The sequence below is a fragment of the Carcharhinus amblyrhynchos genome, chromosome 4 (assembly GCF_965287045.1).
Source record: "Carcharhinus amblyrhynchos chromosome 4, sCarAmb.v2.hapA, whole genome shotgun sequence".
NCBI lineage: Eukaryota > Metazoa > Chordata > Chondrichthyes > Carcharhiniformes > Carcharhinidae > Carcharhinus > Carcharhinus amblyrhynchos.
In genome coordinates, this window is record NC_137327.1 from 2,992,204 (window position 1) to 3,011,422 (window position 19,219).

General features: G+C 48.4%; 1 protein-coding gene across 1 annotated transcript in view; it reads left to right on the forward strand.

Moving 5' to 3' along the window:
• The window catches only part of cdh16 (cadherin 16, KSP-cadherin), a 56,089-nt gene that overhangs the window by 10,413 nt on the left and 26,457 nt on the right, over positions 1 to 19,219 (forward strand). Inside the window, exons 5-8 of the mRNA XM_080186679.1 lie at positions 5,438 to 5,596; positions 9,028 to 9,224; positions 15,704 to 15,835; positions 18,146 to 18,296. Of these exons, the coding sequence (XP_080042805.1) occupies positions 5,438 to 5,596; positions 9,028 to 9,224; positions 15,704 to 15,835; positions 18,146 to 18,296 (639 nt within the window). The remainder of the gene's footprint in view (positions 1 to 5,437; positions 5,597 to 9,027; positions 9,225 to 15,703; positions 15,836 to 18,145; positions 18,297 to 19,219) is intronic.

Consider the following 19,219-nt stretch of genomic DNA (forward strand, 5'->3'; position numbering starts at 1 on the left):
CTCAGAAATTACTCAAAACAATCACAGATCAGCGAATCTTAACGCTTCTACCCGACTGATTAAGAATAAAAACTGGCCAATCGCCCAGTTAATGACGAAGATTTACGAGGGTGTTGCCAGGACTAGTGGGTCTGAGTGGGTCTGAGTTATAGGGAGCGGTTGGCCGGGTAGGACCTGGGAACGTAGGAGAATGAGGGGTGACTTTATTGAGGTGTCTGAATAACGAGGGGAATAGATAGGATGAATGCACATAGGAGGGAGTTTCCCATCCCACCTGCCACAGGAATCAGAGCGGGCGACGGGCGGTCCGTGTAAAAGTCTGTTGACTTTGGGAGGGATTTTCTGGCTTTGGGGGGAATTTTACAAGATTGATTCCCAGTGTCCAGCTAGCATGAAAATGGGAGAGTTCACGATCCGTTTTTTGGGTGAGTTTTTCACACCCAATCTTCATCATTGAAGATATGGGCTAGACTGTTTCTAGCTACTGCAGGCAATGGGCTGGGCTTAATTCACCGTTATGGCCTCACCAGGAGCGGTTCTCCCCAACGAGGAAAACACCTGCTCCCCACGAGCAGGGAATAGTTGGGTTGGCCTCGCCAGTGGAACCAGAGGCGATTGAGACTCCCTGGGAAGGCCGAGGGTGAGGGGGTGCCCTTTGGGCAGCCTGGCAGAGGGAGCTATTGCGCATGTGCAGACCTCTGATGTTGCACAGGCAGAATTTTAATAGCTGCAGTCTCTCAGGCAGAAAGAGAGCTGTCAGGCCCCTGCTGTTGCAGGCAGCCTCACAAATTCTCCTCCCCGCTGCAATCATGGGAGCACGTGGTCAATCACGAGCTTCACACCACCTGAGATGCAGCCCCCTCTGCACCCTCCCACCACCCAGATCGATTGCCCCTCCCCCCTAACTTAATTGATTTGCAGAGTGGGGACAGGCCACCTCACCCCCTGATGCAACTGCGATACAGTGTGACAGTGGGCCCCTCCTCCTCCCTTCAGGCTGCTCTTTTAGGCCCTACCCCTACAGGGTGCACCCTACCCTCCATCAACACCACCCCCTTTAGACCCCACTCCCCATAGGCCCCGACCTAATGGACAGTGCCAAGGTGTCCACTGGGCCTTACCCAGGTGCCAGGCTGGCAGTGCCAAGGTGGCAGGGTGGCACTTCCAGGTTGGCACTGCCCAAGGAGCATCCCCTCACCCACGGTCCCCGCAGGGGGTCTCAATGGCCTCTAGCTCCATCAGCGAGGCCAACACAACTGTTCCCTGTTTATGGGGAGCAGCTGTTTTCTCACTGGAGAGAACCTCTCCCGGCGAGGTCATCCAGGCAGGTGAGCCGGGACAATTCAGTGCCAGGCTCACTAAACACATGTAAATGAAAATTATAATAAATTTGCATAATTTATTCAGCCTCCCGCCCATTTCTGGCTGATTGTACCAATGATCCGTCTCCCGTAAAATCGCGAGAGCCGGGAAACCGGGTGCGATCCCGGTTTCTCAGCTCCCTCCGTCCACCGATGGGCAGGACAAGCTGGGAAAATCCCCAGGCATCGTCTTTTTCCCAGGGAAGGGGAATTGAAAACTGGAGGGCACAGGGTTAAGGTGAGAGGGGAAAGATTTAAAAGACGCCCGAGGGGCAACTTGCTCACACAGAGGGTGGGTAGGTACATGGAACGGGCTGCCAGGGAAAGTGAGTGAGGCAGGTTCAATGGCTAATCTGAAAGGCACTTGGATGAGAACATGGGTGGGAAAGGATTCGAGGGATATGGGCCAAACGTGGGCAACTGGGACTAGCTGGGAGGGTACCATGGTCAGTATGGACCAGATGGGCTGAAGGGCCTGCTTCCGTGCAGTGATTCTCGAATCCAATCAACTAAATATATCAACCAATTAATTGAACAAAGCAAACAAGTTATTCCACTAATCTAGCCAACCAATAATTCATTTAATTAGAAGCCACATCTTCCACCCTCACAAAGAGCTCTCCGAGCTACCACTGTACATTCACAGGGTATGGGCGCCGCTGGCATGTGCTGCCTGTCTCCAACTGCCCTTGAACCGAGTGGCTTGTTTGTTTGCCCATTTTAGAGGGCGGTTTTAAGAGTCGCCCACATCACGCGCGGAGAATTTGGGGGTAACTCTCCCATTTTAACCCCACCCGAAATCGAGCGTCGATGTGCCGTTGTTGGCAGGGGGAAGGGAGGGCGACCCATCACCCCGGTTCCCAACCCCTGCCTGCGGCAGGAGCTGCAGTGTAACCGGCTCCCTCCCCGCCCTGTGCCCTGTTCACGGAGGTGGGCGAGGGGCCTGCCGGACAGAGACCCCGGTCCTGGGTGTGGGAGGTGGAATCATCTGCTCTGATCTGCCAAGGACTGGGACAGAAGCCCATGTTCTATCTCTGTTCCTCCCAGACACCACACTCTGACCCTGAAGTGATGAATGGTTAACTTATTGGGAGCTGGTTAGCTCCATTTTAAGCTCCTTTTATCTCTGTTTTCTTTTAACTGCTGGATATCGGCGAGTGATTTATATCCACGGGAAAGCACTTATCTAGTCCTGGCCCAGAGCCGTTTATATTTCAGTAAAGGCACAGATATTTTAACCCTTTAAAGCAGAGATGTGCGTCCCAGATTCATCATCAGTTTTTTTAAACGTTGAAGAAAGATTTGAAGAACCACCTTTCCCCAGTTCAGAACATCTCGATGAAGCTTTATTCCCATTCGCTGGCTGGACCCAGCATTTGCTGCCCATATAAATAACAGCAAATTACTGCGGACGCTGGAATCCGAAACCAAAAGAGAAAATGCTGGAAAATCTCAGCAGGTCTGGCAGCATTTGTAAGGAGAGAATTGGGCTGATGTTTGGAGTCCAGGTGACCCTTTGTCAAAGCATTGCCCATCAATTTATTGCTCATTCCTAGTTGCCCTAGGAGGGCAGTTGAGGGTCAACCCCATTGCTGTGGCTCCGTAGTCACGTGTAGGCCAGACCGAGTAAGGACGGCAGATTTCCTTCCCTAAAGGACATTGGTGAACCAGATGGATTTTTCTGACAATTGGCAGTGGTTCCACGGTCATCAGTAGACTTTTAATTCCAAAACTTATCAAATTCAAATTTCACCATCTGCTGTGGTGGGATTTGAATCCTGGTTCCAGGTCTAGCCTTTTGGTGTCTAGATTCCTAGTCCAGTGACAATACCATTATGCCACCGGCTCCTTGAAGTGTAATTACTGCTGTAATGTAGAATATGCAATTTGTGCACAGCAAGATTCCACAAACAGCAATGTGAAACTGACTACTTTGTCTGTTTCACTGATTGAAGCATAAATATTGGCCAGGACACTGACAGAATAGACAAGGGCATAGAAAGAGTAGACAGGAAGAAATCTTTTCCTATGATGGAGGGATCAGTGAGCAGGGGGCAGAGATTGAAGGTAAGGGACAGGAGGGTTGGAGGGATGTGAGGAAAACTTTTTCCCCTAAAGAGTCTGGAACTCAGTGCCTTAAAGGGTGGTAGAGGCAGAGAGACCCTCACAACATTTATGAAGTATTTCGATGTGCACTTGTGACACCAAGGAATACAAGTGTTGGAAAATGGGATTCTAATAGCTGGGTGGTTTGTCTTTGACCAGTACAGATGAGATGGGCTGAAGGGCCTTTTCTCTGTGCTGCACACCGCTATCATTCTATGACTGAGATCCATTACCGTCCCCTCTTTAAAATAGAGACCATGGGACCTTTTAACTCGACCTGAGGTGGTGAACAGAGCCTCAGTTTAATGTTTCCTCTGAAAGATGGTACCTCTGACAATGCAGCACTCCCTCAGTACTGGGAGGGAGGAAGAGGAGAAGGGATAGAGGGAGAGGGGAGCGAGGGAGGGAGTGAGGGGTCAGGAGAAGTGATGGCAGACCAAGGCTACAAGTATCTCTGTAGTTTGAGGTTAGAAAGCCACTCTCTTTATAATCAGTGGATCCTGTTTCGGTCTGTGGCTATTGGTTAAGAATGAGATGTGATCTCACGCCTGCGCTGTTGTGTCTCGGCAAGGCTTTATGGGAGGAAATATAGAGAAAGATATTTTCTTAAAAAATGGTGAATAATCAAATCTGCTTAATTTGCAGAGATTCTTACCCCAGCTTCCCTGTTTACATAGTTACTTAAAAATAAAATAGTCACTCAGAAATCCACCAGGAATTCAGGAGAAACTTGTTCACACGGAGAGTGGTGTGCAGTTTTAGTCGCCGCATTTGCGCAAGGATATTTTGGCCTTGGAGGGAGTGCAGAGGAGGTTCACTAGGCTGATACCGGAGTTGAGGGGGTTAGACTATGAAGAGAGGCTAAATAGACTGGGTCTGTACTCGTTGGAGTTTAGAAGGATGAGGGGGGATCTTATAGAGACGTATAAGATAATGAAGGGGATGGATAGGGTAGAGGTAGAGAGATTCTTCCCGCTTAGAAAGGACAGCAGGACTAGAGGGCACAGCCTCAAGATAAGGGGGGGGGCAGTTTAGATCGGAGTTGAGGAGGAACTTCTTCACTCAAAGGGTGGTGAATCTCTGGAATTCTCTGCCCATTGAAGTGGTGGAGGCTACCTCGCTAAATATATTTAAGTCACGGGTAGATAGGTTTCTGATAGACAGGGAAATTAAGGGTTATGGGGAGAAAGCGGGAAAGTGGAACTGATCCACTTCAGATCAGCCATGATCTTATTGAATGGCGGGGCAGGCTCGAGGGGCTAGATGGCCTACTCCTGCTCCTATTTCTTATGTTCTTATGAATGTGGAATTCATTAATGTGGGGCACTGATGAGCAATCCAGGCTAGTGAGTGTCCCTTCTCCATCTCAGTGAGCCACAAGATTGTTCACTCACTGTGACCCCATGAATAAGATTAAATACACTTAATACACGTCAAATATTTCATAACGAGTTATAGAAAAAGCTTAATTATTCAGATTACTAGAACTGTCATCAATTCCAAATGGTAAATACAAAAGAAATATTGACACTCTGGACACAGAGGGGAGTGCACGGCTCTCACACTCAGGGTTGTGATCAATCAGCACACACCTCATTTCGCTTGCCCTTGCTTTCCGTGTGAATTGCTCCAGTCACACCGGTAGGAAAAAATCTACACGGAAGGCAGCAGAGTGCAGCAACTCTGTCAACAAACGGTCAACAAAATGTCTCCTTGGCTGCACTCAGCACCCAGATGGGCCTCATGTGGCTCCCAGGTCACAGGTTACTCACCACTACCATGGGAAGTGAATGAGGTGAGGATCGATATATTTAAACACATGAGAGAGAAAGGAATCGAAGATAATGAGGAGAGAATGAGATGACCAAAGATGGATGGTGACATGTGATGTGGAATTGGCACAGGGCAGTTGGGTTGAATGGTCTGTTTCTGTGCTCTGGGAATTGATATAAACCTATTTCTTGTTGTAGGATACCGGATTCTGACCACGCGGGCCACTGATCTGGATGACTCCTTGTTGCCCAGTGGTGATCTACGCTACAAAATCCTCCGGCAGGATCCAGCACAACCCTCTGATAAAATGTTTACGATTCATTCCCAAAATGGTGACATTACGCTGACTTCAGATGGTACGGTTTCTGCATCTCATTCTCTCTCTCCCTCTCTCGTTTTCTCTCGCTCTCTCCCTCTTGCTCTCTCTGTCTCTTTTTGTCTCTCTCTCTCTCATTCTCTCTCCAGACTGGTGCAACGGGAAACAGGAACTCCCTGTTGGAGACCTATCAGTGTCTGTCTGAGGCATTCCTGAGGATGTGCCTTGAACAAATCCCTCTGTACCTAGTGTGCCTCCAGGAAGAATCAGTGAGGAATTCTGGTCTAATCTCATCTACTTTTATTCATTTGCATCTTCTCTAAGCCTCAGGCAGTGGGGGAGATGAGAAAGCTGCATAAGGCATTGATGGTGATGTAGTGACACTAGACTAACGATCTAGAGGCCTGGGTTCAAATCCCTCTATGGCAGCTGGTGTAATTTAAATTAAATTATTTGAAAGCTTGTCTCAGCAACATGATAGAATCACCAAAACCCAACCGGTTCACTAATGTCCTTTAGGGAAGGAAATCTGCCGTCCTTACCCGGTCTGGCCTACATGTGACTCCAGACCCACAGCAATGTGGTTGATCCATCATCACCCTCTGAAATGCCCAAGCGAGCAACTCAGTTCAAGGGTGACTAGGGATGGGCAATAAATACTGACCCAACGATGCCCACATCCCATGAATGAATACAAATGATGAGGGCAGGTGGCCAGATACTTGGTCAAATGTGTAGATTTTAAGGAACATCTTAAAGGCGGAATAGGTGACAAAGAGGTGGAGAAGGTTCGGCCCAAACTTTGGCTGCTTAGTTCTTCAATTATAAGCTCAGCAGTGGGGATGTTCGCTGATGGTTGGACAATGTTCAGGACCATTTGCGACTCAGGTACTGAAGCAGTCCAAATACAGCCTAATGCTCATATCCAGGATTGGGCTGACAAGTGTCAGGCATCTCCAACAAAACAGGATCAAACCATCACGCCTTGACATTCAATGGCATTACCATAATTGAATCAACACCCCGGGGGTTACCATTGACCAGAAACTGGTCTGAGCTGGCAATATAAATACCAGAGCTACAAGAACAGGTCAGACACTAGGGATCCTGCGGTGAGTAACTCACCTCCTGACTCCCCAAAGCCTCTCCACCATCTACAAGCACAAGTATGATGGGATACTCTCCACTTGCCTGGATGGGTGCAGCTCCAACAACACTCAAGAAGCTTGACACCATCCAGGACAAAGCAGTTGGCTTTATTGCCACTCATCCACAAACACTCACTCCCTCCGTCACTGGTGCACAGTGGTGGCCTTGTGTACCATCTACAAAACGCACTGCAGGAAGGCTCCTTGGATAACACCTTCCAAACCCATGACCATTACTATCCAGAAGGACAAGGGCAGCTGATACATAGGAACACCGACCATTTCCTATGGGAGCGAGTTCCACACTCTCATTGCCCTCTGGATAAAGAAGTTCCCCTTTAATCCCTGATTGGATTTATTAGTGATTGTCTTATATTTCTAGGCCCTCATTTGATTTCAGCGACAAATCCACCCAAAGACCACCCCTTCCCTCCTATCAGGTCACTCTTTTCTGGTTTAAACACTCAGTCTGTTCGCTCGCTTGATGCTTATCCCCCAAACTCAAAAAAACTTTCACCACAGCCACATTCCTGTAAAGGGCTGACCCGGGATTGATGTGCGTCTGATTTTTGTGACTCTCTGCACTGGAGGAGCCTCACTTACGAAGGAGCTTGACGAATCTTTGAGCGAAATCCCAACATCGGCAAGAACATGACCTTCACTGAATAAGAAAGTGCACAACAGCAGCCAGGCATGTAATACAATCCTAACAATACCCGCAGTTCCACAGCATCAGATCAGGAGAAAGCAATTTACTGTTATACACAATGGGTGACTCTGGCAGTGCGCTGGCTGCTGTGTGTCAACGAGGAGCAGCAGATGACTCATCCTCGCTGTACTTTGCTGCTAAAGTGATGTCTATTCATTGTGAATCCTTCATCAAAGCTGCTAACAATTGCCGCTGACAGTTGTTAGGACGACATGTTTGGTACCATCAAGGTTGGCGGCTGTGACGTGTGGCCCTACGAACAGATACGCTGATTTGTTGGTGTAAAGAGGAGGAGATTGGACAGACATTGAATCTTTTTCAATGAGAGAAATGTCGGCTTTTTACCCCATTCCCCCCCCCGCACCAATTTAATTCAGACATTGTTTGTTTCGTTCCCTGTGACACACTGATTACTGACCAATGACTCAATCTCATCTCAAACCTCCTGAAGTTCCTCATTTCTCTGTTCAAATCAGCTCTAATATTTACTCCCTTTTGTTTGAAGCGCTGTTTAATTTATTTTGTCCGACTCATAACCGGGGGCCTAGAATCTGGAATACAATCTCTCCGATAAACCTGGAGCAATATTCCCCTTCTCTTGTTGAAACCACCTGATTTCCATTTCCACGGGTCTTTCAGATCAGGAGCTTTTTGTAACGGGCAGGCCATCTGAGGACATGGCAAAGCACATGCAGACACCATTCAGCCCATCAAAATTATACTGGCTCCTTTGAAGAGTTGTTCCATTTCTTCACTCTTTCCCCAGACCTCTGCAATTTTCCCACCTTTGACTATTTATCCAAAGACCTTTTAAAGGTTACGACTGAAGCTGTATCCATTAATCTATCAGTCCATTCTGCTTACAAACACTCTCTGTCACAAAGATTTCCCTGTTTCACTATGGCAATTTGTTCCAATCACCTCCAAGCTGTGCCCTCTCAACTTTGACCTACAGTCACTTCTAACAGTTCTAACACTCCCAACATGAAGCTTTGGAGCGACTGCAAAGAAAGTTCACCGGAATGTTGCCTGGTCTCGAGGGAATTGGCTATGAGGAGAGATTGGATAAACTAGGATTGTTTTCACTGGGAAGGTGGAGGCTGTGGGGAGACCTGATAGAGGGCTACAGAGTTATGAGAGGCACGGACAGAGTGGAAAATCAGAAGCTTTTTTCTGGAGTGGAAGTATCAATTACACGGGGGGGGCACAGGTTCAAGGTGAGAGGGGGGAAAGTTTAAGGGAGATGTGCGGGGGAAGTTTTTCACGCAGAGAGTGGTGGGTGCCTGGAACGTGCTGCCAGAGGAGGTGGTGGAAGCAGACACATTGGTAACATTAAGAGGTATCTGGGTGGGTACACGAATAGGGAGGGACATGCACCAGGTCAGGGCAGGAGGTTTTTCTCAGTTTAGTTAGGGCATCATGATCGGCACAGGCTTGGAGGGCCGAAGGGCCTGTTCCTGTGCTGGACTTTGTTCCTTGTCCTCCTCCTTTACTCTGTCTAATCTTGTTGTGGTTTTAAACACCTCCATCCAATCTCCTTTCAGAGGATTGTTCCAGCTTTCGTGTTGTCCATTTCTTGCGGAAGACTAATACTTTTGTCTCTGATGTTTGTAGGTGCTGAACTGTTGGACCCGAGCCGTATTAACGAGTATATCCTGAGGGTACAAGTTAAAGACATGGGGGACCAAAACCAGGGTCACTACACACACGTGGACGTCATCATCGCCGTTACAGACAACCTCTGGCTCCCCCTGACAAACGTCTCTGTGCAGGAGAACCATGAAGGGCCGTATCCTCTTGTTATCTCAAAGGTGAGGAACACGTCTCAAGAACTGGGGGACACAAAGGAGGCGTCCTGGTGCAGCGCCTGTCAGGGTTTGGGATGAGATGCAGATATTTCCTCAGTTGGGCCCTCACTGGAACCCCTGTAAGTGGAGCCCAAGCCCCTTACTCACTGAGATGCTCTCTTCCGAGCCCCAGTATCTGGGTAAAGCTGTCACAAGGCCCAGGGCCCGAACACCCTCCATACACCCAGCTACTGGGAGCTGCTGCCAGCTGATTCCCCTTTATCAATAACACATAATGTGGGTGGGAGAATATGTGGGAGGTGGAGTGAGGGGGGGGGGGGCTGGAGGGGAGGTTGGGTGGAGGGAGAGGGAGGAGGTGAAGAATGGGAGGAGGGTAGGGAGAGATAGGGGGGAATGATGAGAGAGAGGGTGAAGATGAGGGACTGGGGAAGGGTGAGGAGGTGGGGAGCGAGGAGGGGAAGGTGAGGGAAGGATGAGATCGTTGGAGAGGGTAAGGGCAAAAGAGAGAGGGCAAGGGTGAGACGGAGAGCGAGGGGGAGGGCTGGTGGGGGGGGGGAGTCAGCTGGTTGAGTGGGGAGAAGGGGGAAAGAGAGAGGGAGAGGGGGAGGGGCATAGGGGGAGTGGGGAGAAGGGGAGAAGGGGAAGAGGAGGAGGGAGAAGTGGGGGTTGGGGGGAGATGGGGAGGGGGAGGGCGTGGGGGGAAGGGGATGGGTAGGGGGTAGGGGGAAGTGGAGAGGAGGGAGGGGGAAAGGGAGTTAGGGGAGGGGGGACAGGGAAAGGGTGGGGGAAGGAGGGAAGTGGAGGGGGGGGGGGGAATGGGGGTGGGGGGGAGGAAGGGAGCAGGGAGGGGGAAAGGGGTGGGGTGACCTAACTCCAGCCCTATGCCAGAGACGCCGTTAGTTTTCTAGTCGAGGGTTTTTTTGACATTTAGTGAAACCAAACCTCAGCGATAGGAATCTGTGTTTAAATATAGAACCCAGCAGAGGTAAGTGGAGAAGCTGAGCTAATTCTGGACAGAAAATTCAATAAAGTATTTCTTTTTCTGGACAGAGGTAGTCTGATTATTTACAGCTTTGTCAAGGAAATATCGACTCGCGATGGGATTTCTCCTTTAGACGGTTTGTTATTGTTGATGCAGAGACAAAGTGAGTGAGTCTTATCTCAATGTTCCAGTATTTCTATTTTATAAACACTTTTACTTACAGCTCAGAGCGTAGCCACTGAACTCTCCCCCTCTCCTCCTCAGTAAAATCAGTGCCTCCACCTCCCTCTTCCCCCCTCCTTTGCTTCATCATGTCTATCGCTCTACTTTTTGCTCTCCCTCTCTCTCCCTCTCTCTCCCCACTCCCTCTCTCTCTGTGGCGCACTGGCTCAGTGGTTGGCACTGCTGCCTCACAGCGCCAGGGACCCGGGTTCGATTCCGGCCTCGGGTCACTGTCTGTGTGGAGTTTGCACATTCTCCCCGTGTCTGCGTGGGTTTCCTCCGAGTGCTCCGATTTCCTCCCATGGTCCAAAGACGTGCTGATTAGGATGATTGGCCAGGCTAAATCGACCCTTCATGTCTCAGGATGTGTGGGTCAGGAAGACTAGAGGGGTAAATGTGAGGGTTTGAGGATAGGGCCTGGGTAAGATGCTCTGTCAAAGGGTCAGTGCAGACTCGATGGGCCAAATGGCCTCTTCCTGTACTGTAGAAATTCTATGATTCAGTAATAACCTGATCACAGAAGGATGGGATTGAATGATACTTCCTGGAAGTCTTGGTCTCAGTCTCTGAACCAAACGGGTCAGTAGTGATTGAGGGTGTTGATTGAGGGATGGAGGGTGTTGATTGAGGGATTGAGGGTGTTGATTGAGGGATTGGGGTGTTGATTGAGGGGTTAAGGGTGTTGGTTGAGGGATTGGGGTGTTGATTGAAGGGTTGAGGGTGTTGATTGAGGGGTTAAGGGTGTTGGTTGAGGGATTGAGGTGTTGGTTGAGGGATTGAGGGTGTTGATTGAGGGATTGAGGTGTTGATTGAGGGATTGAGGGTGTTGATTGAGGGATTGAGGTGTTGATTGAGGGATTGAGGGTGTTGATTGAGGGATTGGGGTGTTGATTGAGGGTTTGGGGTGTTGATTGAGGGATTGAGGTGTTGATTGAGGGTGTTGATTGAGGGATTGGGGTGTTGATTGAGGGATTGGGGTGTTGATTGAGGGATTGAGGGTGTTGATTGAGGGATTGAGGGTGTTGATTGAGGGACTGAGGTGTTGATTGAGGGGTTAAGGGTGTTGATTGAGGGATTGAGGTGTTGATTGAGGGATTGAGGTGTTGATTGAGGGGTTAAGGGTGTTGATTGAGGGGTTAAGTGTATTGATTGAGGGATTGAGGGTGTTGATTGAGGGATTGGGGTGTTGATTGAGGGATTGAGGTATTGATTGAGGGATTGAGGGTGTTGATTGAGGGGTTAAGGGTGTTGATTGAGGGATTGAGGTGTTGATTGAGGGGTTGAGGTATTGATTGAGGTGTTGATTGAAGGATTGAGGTGTTGATTGAGGGATTGAGGTATTGATTGGGGGATTGAAGGTGTTGATTGAGGGATTGAGGTGTTGATTGAGGGATTGAGGTATTGATTGAGGGATTGAGGGTGTTGATTGAAGGGTTAAGGGTGTTGATTGAGGGATTGAGGTGTTGATTGAGGGACTGAGGTATTGATTGAGGGATTCAGGGTGTTGATTGAGGGGTTAAGGGTGTTGATTGAGCGATTGAGGTATTGATTGAGGGATTGAGGGTGTTGATTGAGGGATTGAGGTATTGATTGAGGGATTGAGGGTGTTGATTGAGGGATTGAGGTATTGATTGAGGGATAGAGGGTGTTGATTGAGGGATTGAGGTATTGATTGAGGGATAGAGGGTGTTGATTGAGGGATTGAGGGTGTTGATTGAGGGATAGAGGGTGTTGATTGAACAATCTTTAAGTTTGATGGGATCTGAAGAAGTGACCGTGGGATTTCTCATTTGCCCTGATGGTGATATGTTGATGATATGATGATGCTACTCGATTATAGAAAGGATATTATTAAACTTGAAAGAGTGCAGAAAAAAATTACTAGGATGCTACCGGGACTTGATGGTTTGAGTTATAAGGAGAAACTGGATAGGCTGGGACTTTTTTCTCTGCAGTGTAGAAGACTTAGGGGTAATCTTATAGAGAGGCCTATAAAATAATGAGGGATATAGAACAGCTAGAGAGTTAACATCTTTTCCCAAAGGTTGGGGAGTCTTAAACTAGAGGGCATGGGTTAATGGTGCGAGGGGAGAGATACAAAAAGGTCCAGAGGGGCAAATTTTTCACACAGTGTCTGGAACAAGCTGCCAGAGGTAGTAGTAGAGACGGATACAATTTTGTCTTTTAAAAAGTATTTAGATAGTTACATGGGTACGATGGGTATAGAGGGATATGGGCCAAACGCGGGCAATTGGGATTAGCTTAGGGTTAAGAAAAGGGGCAACATGGACAAATTGGGCCGAAGGGCCTGTTTCCATGACTCTATGACTTTATGTTGTTGAGATGCGCAGGTAAAGGACACTGTTTAATTAAGTACCCAGAACACTTATAAAGAGAGACTGCTGGGACACGGGGTTATTGGGTAGGAAGCAAATACATACAATGCTGCATTCTGTGAATAAACCGATTCTGAAGGAAAATACTCATGTCTAGTTCCATGCTTCAGCCACTGGGCTGGAACTAACACAGAACGCTCAGTCTCAGGGAAAGTAACATCAAAACACAACTGGTTCTCAAAACATCCTGCCAGCCTGGGCCTACATCTGACACAGTAAGAGGTCTGACAACACCAGGTTTAAGTCCAACTGATTTATTTAATAGTAAACTCGCAAGCTTTTGGGGTTTGCCCCTTCGTCAGGCGAATGGAGGACGAGTTTACAATCAAATAAATCGGTTGGACTTAAACCTGGTGTTGTCAGACCTCTTACTGTGTTTACCCCAGTCCAACGCCGGCATCTCCACATCATGCCTACATCTGACTCCAGCCCCACATCAAATACATTGACTCTTAACTATCCTCTGGGGCAGCCAAGAAAGGCAAGTCATTTGTATCAAATCCCATCCCCCCCGCTGTCCCTTCCCCCTCCCCTTCCCCTCCCCCTGCTCTGTGAAGGTGTGATGTGTGTCTCAGTGGGCAACACTCATGCTTCTGATGTAGAAAGTTGTAATTTTGAGTTCCACTCTGTGACCTGAACACAAAACCCAGGTGGAATTGCAGTGCGATACTGAGCGAGTGCCAGTATGGTTGCCCACTCTGGTTGGATGTATTCCTGGAGCTTTCATCACCTGACTTGCTCCCAACTTCCCCTCTCCCCTATTGGTTACCCCGGCTTCCCAACAGATTCTTCAAAGCCATCCAGTCGGGTAACAGGCTCTCAAACAGCCTGGGGCCCTCCCCAGAGAGAGCTGGGGAGTTATCTCTCGTGTCCTGCTCCATATTTATCCCCTCAAACAACATCATCAAAAAATGATTATTGGTTCATCATCACTTTGCTGCTGTGGGATCTTGCTGTGTGCAAGTTGGCTGCGGCTTTTCCTAACATACTCCATTGGTCTCACTTCTAAAATACTTCAATTGCTGTGGTGTATTTTAGAATTTCCTGATGCTGTGAAAGGTGTTATAAAAATGCACGCTCTCTACTGCATTCCGTGTTTCTTGGCTCTCTCTGTGTCTTGTTACTTGTTTATTAATTATGTTTATTAGTATGTTAGCGGTGAGCATTAGCTGGGGGTTTACTCGTGTCTCTGTAGATAGACATGGATTGAAAGGCTGGTGTTGGTTTAGGAGGTGTATCTCTGAAAATAAATGCTTATGAAAGTGAGTAAAGTTTGGCTCCGGGTTTTCCAGTGGTGAGGGGGGCATTCAACTGGAAATCCCATTGACAACTTAGAGGGGGGGAGCCTGAAGATTATGGGACCACCTCAGCCTCTGTGAGCAGGTGGCACAGAAAATCCCACCCCTCATCCCTTTGGATCATTTGTCAAAATTGATTGGAGGACACAGTCTCACCCCCATAAACATCCAGACTTGTTATATCTACACGCCTTACAGCCCAGAGGGAGGAGACTGGACTGTCACAGTGTTCCAAATGGGCAGGACAGTGTGAGAATCTCCTTCACTTCCCAATGACCCCATCAGAATGAGTTCAATCTCATTCTAACCTCCTGGAATGACTAAGAATCATTGCGTTAGACTTCAGTCTGGGGTTTATACAAATAAATTTAAATAGTAGCTTCCACAACCTCAAACTTTCCAATATGCTCAATAGGCAGCACAGTATCACAGCGGTTAGCACGGCTGCCCCGCAGCGTCAGGGACCGGGGTTCGATTCCCGGCTCGGGTCACTGTCTGTGTGGAGTTTGCACATTCTCCTCGTGTCTGCGTGGGTTTCCTCCAGGTGCTCTGGTTTCTCCCACGTGCTGGTTAGGGTGCATTAGCCATGCTAAACTCTCTCTCAGTGTACCCGAACAGGCGCCGGAGTGGAGCGACTAGGGGATTTTCACAGTAATTTCATCGCAGTGTTAACGTCAACCTACTTGTGACACTGACAAATAAACCATAACTAAATGTTGTAATGTGGGAAATGTAGCAGCTAATGTGTGCACAGCAAGATCCCACAAACAGCTGTTTTCTGTGATGTTGGTTGACAGTTAAATATTGGAGGAGATTGGGGAGAACTCCCCTCACTCTACTCCCCTCTCCTTCCTCGGAATAGGATCATGGGATCTTCTATTTTTATCTGAGAGGCTAAACTGGACTTGGTTTACGAACAAGTACAACCCCTACCATGCAGAACGAAGCCATTCAGCCCATCGAGTCTGCATTGACACCAATCCCACCCAGGCCCTATCCCCGAAACCCCATATATTTACCCTGCTAATCCCTCTGATATACATATCGTGAGACACTAAGGGGTAATTTAGCTTGGCCAATCAACCTAACCTGCATGTCTTTGGACTGTGGGAGGAAACCAGAGCACGCGGAGGAAACCCACGCAGACACTGGGAGAATGTGCAAACTCCACACGGATAGTGACCCAAGCTGGGGATTGAACCCTGGTCCCCCCCGGCGCTGTGAGGCAGCAGTGCTTGCCACTGTGCTGCCCACCTTTAAAACCTTATGTGAAAGACAAATCCATTGAGAATGCAGTGGTCCCCCTGCTGAGGCAGGCTTGGTGTAGAGTCTGTGGTCCAGTTTGTGGAGGGGATTCAGACTCTCTGACTCGAAGCCACGTATGTGACCAGCCACATTGCTACTGGCGCCGGTGTCACAACACGCTGGTGAGTTCTCTCGGGAGTAACCGAGAAACAGTTCAACAAACCAGGGATGGAAGGTTCTGCTTTGTGAAACCTCTCGATGGCTGTGTGTGTGTGTGTGTGTGTGTGTGTGTGTGTCTGTGTGTTGGAATCAGAGGCTGTGTCTTTTTCTGCTCTTTAGGTTCAATGGAACAATGATCGAGTGAATTACAGGCTGGAGTCTAAGCTGCCGTACGCTGACGAACTTTTCATCATCGACAGAGAAGGCAACATTTACTTAACCCAACCTTTGGACTGGGAACGAAGAGAGAAGGTAAAGTATCAGAAAGTGCAGGAGACGCTTCAGTCTACTGAGCCCGAGGTGAGGTCTCCATATTCCCAGGTGTCCATAGGCTGCTTTCCCCTTTGACAGGGAGAGTGGCTGCTGGTGATTTAATCTGAGTGTCACCACGTCTCAGGCGAGGGGCAAGGCTGAGAAGGCAGAGCTTCCTGTGTCCTCTCATTACTGACCTTCCTGCCAGTGGCAACAGTTTAACCCAGCCACTCGTCAAATCCCATTCTGATACGAACACCCTGGTTAAACACTGAGAGGGAAAGAGATACAGATGGGTTCAGAGGGGCAATTTTTTCACACAGAGGGTGGCGAGTGTCTGGACCGAGCTGCCAGAGGCAGTAGTAGAGGCGGGTACAATTTTAAAAAGAGTTTAGACAGTTACGTGGGTAAGATGGGTATAGAGGGATATGGGCCAAATGCGGGAAATTAGGATTAGCTCAGTGGTTAAAAAAAGGGCAGCATGGACAAGTTGGGCCAAAGGGCCTGTTTCCATCGACCTTTGGATCGATTCTGAGGAGGCCTACTGGAACGTTCTAAGGAGGGTTTGGAGAAGGTTTGGACTGTTTCCCTCGGGGTAGTGGAGATTATAGAGAAAGCTCTTCTGGATGAGTATATGGGGTTTAATGAGATTCTGGATGAGTATATGGGGTATATGGGGTTTAATGAGATTGCGGGTTATAGATAGGTCTGTAGGTTGGTAGGTGTTGATGTGATCGGCGCAACTCGTGGGCCGAAGGGCCTGTTTGTGCTGTAGTGTTCTATGTTCTATGTTCTATGTTCTCTTCAAGATGGTGAAAGGTTTAGGTAGAGAAAAACAATTCTCTCTGGTGAGTGAGCCCAATGACTGGAGCTTCTTGATTTAAAATCCTTTGGTAAAGATCTGGGGAGGAGACAAGGAGTAATATTTTCATTCAGCTCCTGGGATCCGGAGCCCTCGAGCAGCTGATTCATTAATAATTGGAGAAGAGAGTTGGATCAGTTCCGCTGATGTGGGAATTACAGAGCTACGGTTAGAAGCAGTGATGTGAGACTGTTCTTTCAAAGAGCCAGCACCAATACTGGGCTGAATGGCCTCCTGCAGCATTATATATAAATATATTTAAGTCACGGGTAGATAGGTTTCTGATAGACAGGGGAATTAAGGGTTATGGGGAGAAAGCGGGAAAGTGGAACTGATCCACTTCAGATCAGCCATGATCTTACTGAATGGTGGGGCAGGCTCGAGGGGCTAGATGGCCGACTCCCGCTCCTATTTCTTATGTTCTTATATTATATCTCAGCTGTGTCTAATCACCTCCAGAATGTGGTAAGCGTGCTCCTCAGGACAGCATTGACTGGGCTGTGATATCTCCCATGGCTGATCAGCCTGCCAGCATCCTCATTAGTGAGGGTTTGGGTACCTGGGTGAGGGGGTCAAGCCCAGATTTGCTCTGCCGGGGGGGAAATGTGGTTATTAAAACCCTGGAGAGGTTTGTAACGGTGTTTGAATATGGAGTGAACTATTACTCATGTCTAAAGTCCTGCCCTTCTCCAATGCATGTAGGAATTATAGAGTAAATGGGAGAACCCTTAGGGGTGTTGAGATCCGGGCGTACACGTCCACCGATCACTGAAAGTGGCAACGCAGGTGGATAAGGCAGTCAAGAAAGCATACGGCATGCTTACCTTCATCGTCAGGGCACTGAGTATAAAAATCAGCTGGTCATGCTGCAGCTGTACAGAAGCTTAGTTTGGCCACATTTACAATATTGTGTACTATTCTGGTCGCCACCAGAGGGATGTGGAGGCTTTGGAGAGGGTACAGAGGAGGTTTACCAGGATGTTGCCTGGTATGGAGGGTATTAGCTATAAGGAGAGGTTGGATAAACTCGGTTTGTTCTCACTGGAATGATGGAGGTTGAGGGGTGACCTGATAGAGATCTACAAGATTATGTGTGGCATGAACAGAGTGAATAGTCAGATGCTCTTTCCTAGGGTAGAAAAGTCAAGTACTGGGGGACATGGGTTTAAGGTGCGTGGGGAAAGTTTAGAGGAGATGCGTGAGGCAGGTTTTTTATACAGAGGGTAGTGAATGTCTGGAACACACTGCCCAGGGAGGGGGTGGGAGCAGATACAATAGCGGTATTTAAGGAGCAACTAGACAAATACATGAATAGGGTGGGAATGGAAGGATACGGACTCTGGAAGTGTATCCAGTTTTAGTTTAGGCAGGCATCATGATCGGCGCAGGCTTGGAGGGCCGAATGGCCTGTTCCTGTGCTGTACTGTTCTTTGTTTTCTGTGTTTTAGTACATGCTGCTAATATCTGCGGAGGATTATGATGGAACGCCTTACGATGAGCCGCTGGAGTTGGAGGTGACTGTAATAGATCAAAATGACAACACACCAGTGTGTTCTCCTGAGAGTTACCAGGCAACAGTCCAGGAACAAGCGCCCAGAGGTGTGAAACCAGGTTTCTTTTCCTTTATTCTTTTATCGTGTGTGGACATCATAAACATTTATTGCCATTCCTTATTGCCCTTGAATTGAGTGTGCCAGCCAGTGGGTGGCACGGTAGCACAGTGGTTAGCACTGCTGCTTCACAGCTCCAGGGACCAGGGTTCGATTCCCGGCTCGGGTTCACTGTCTGTGTGGAGTTTGCACATTCTCCTCGTTTCTTCATGGGTTTTCTCCGGGTGCTCCGGTTTCCTCCCACAGTCCAAAGATTAGTTAATTGGCCATGCTAAAATTGCCCCTTTGTGTCCTGAGATGTGTAGGTTAGAGGGATTAGTGGGTAAAATATATGGGGATAGGGCCTAGGTGGGATTGTGGTTGGTGTAGACTTGATGGGCTGAATGGCCTCTTTCTGTACTGTAGGGATTCTATGACTGTCTTGCTTGCCATTTCAGAGGGCAGTTAAGAGTCAACCACATTACTGTGGCTCTGGAATCACAAGTGAGCCAGACCAGGTAAGGACAGCAGATTTCCCTCCCTAAAGGACATTAGTGACCCAGATGGGTTTTAAGAAAAATCGCTGATAGTTTAGTGACCCCATCTCTGAGGCTAGCTTTCAATTCCAGATTTATTAATTGAATTTAAATTCTACCAGCCACTGTGGAGGGATTTGAACCCATGTCCCCCAGCCTCAGCCTCTGAATTACTCATGTCACCACAATGCCACCTTCTTAACGGGGAGGGGGATGTACATGTTATAATTAAACCAACAGAGAACTCCAGCTGGACAGGAGCTTGGTTAGAGCACACCTAGAGCACTATGTGCAGTTTTGGACCCCTTACCTCAGGAGGGATAGTATTGCCATGGAGGGAGTGCAACAAAGGGCCACTTGACTTGGTCGGGGGATGTTGGGACTGTCTAATGAAGAG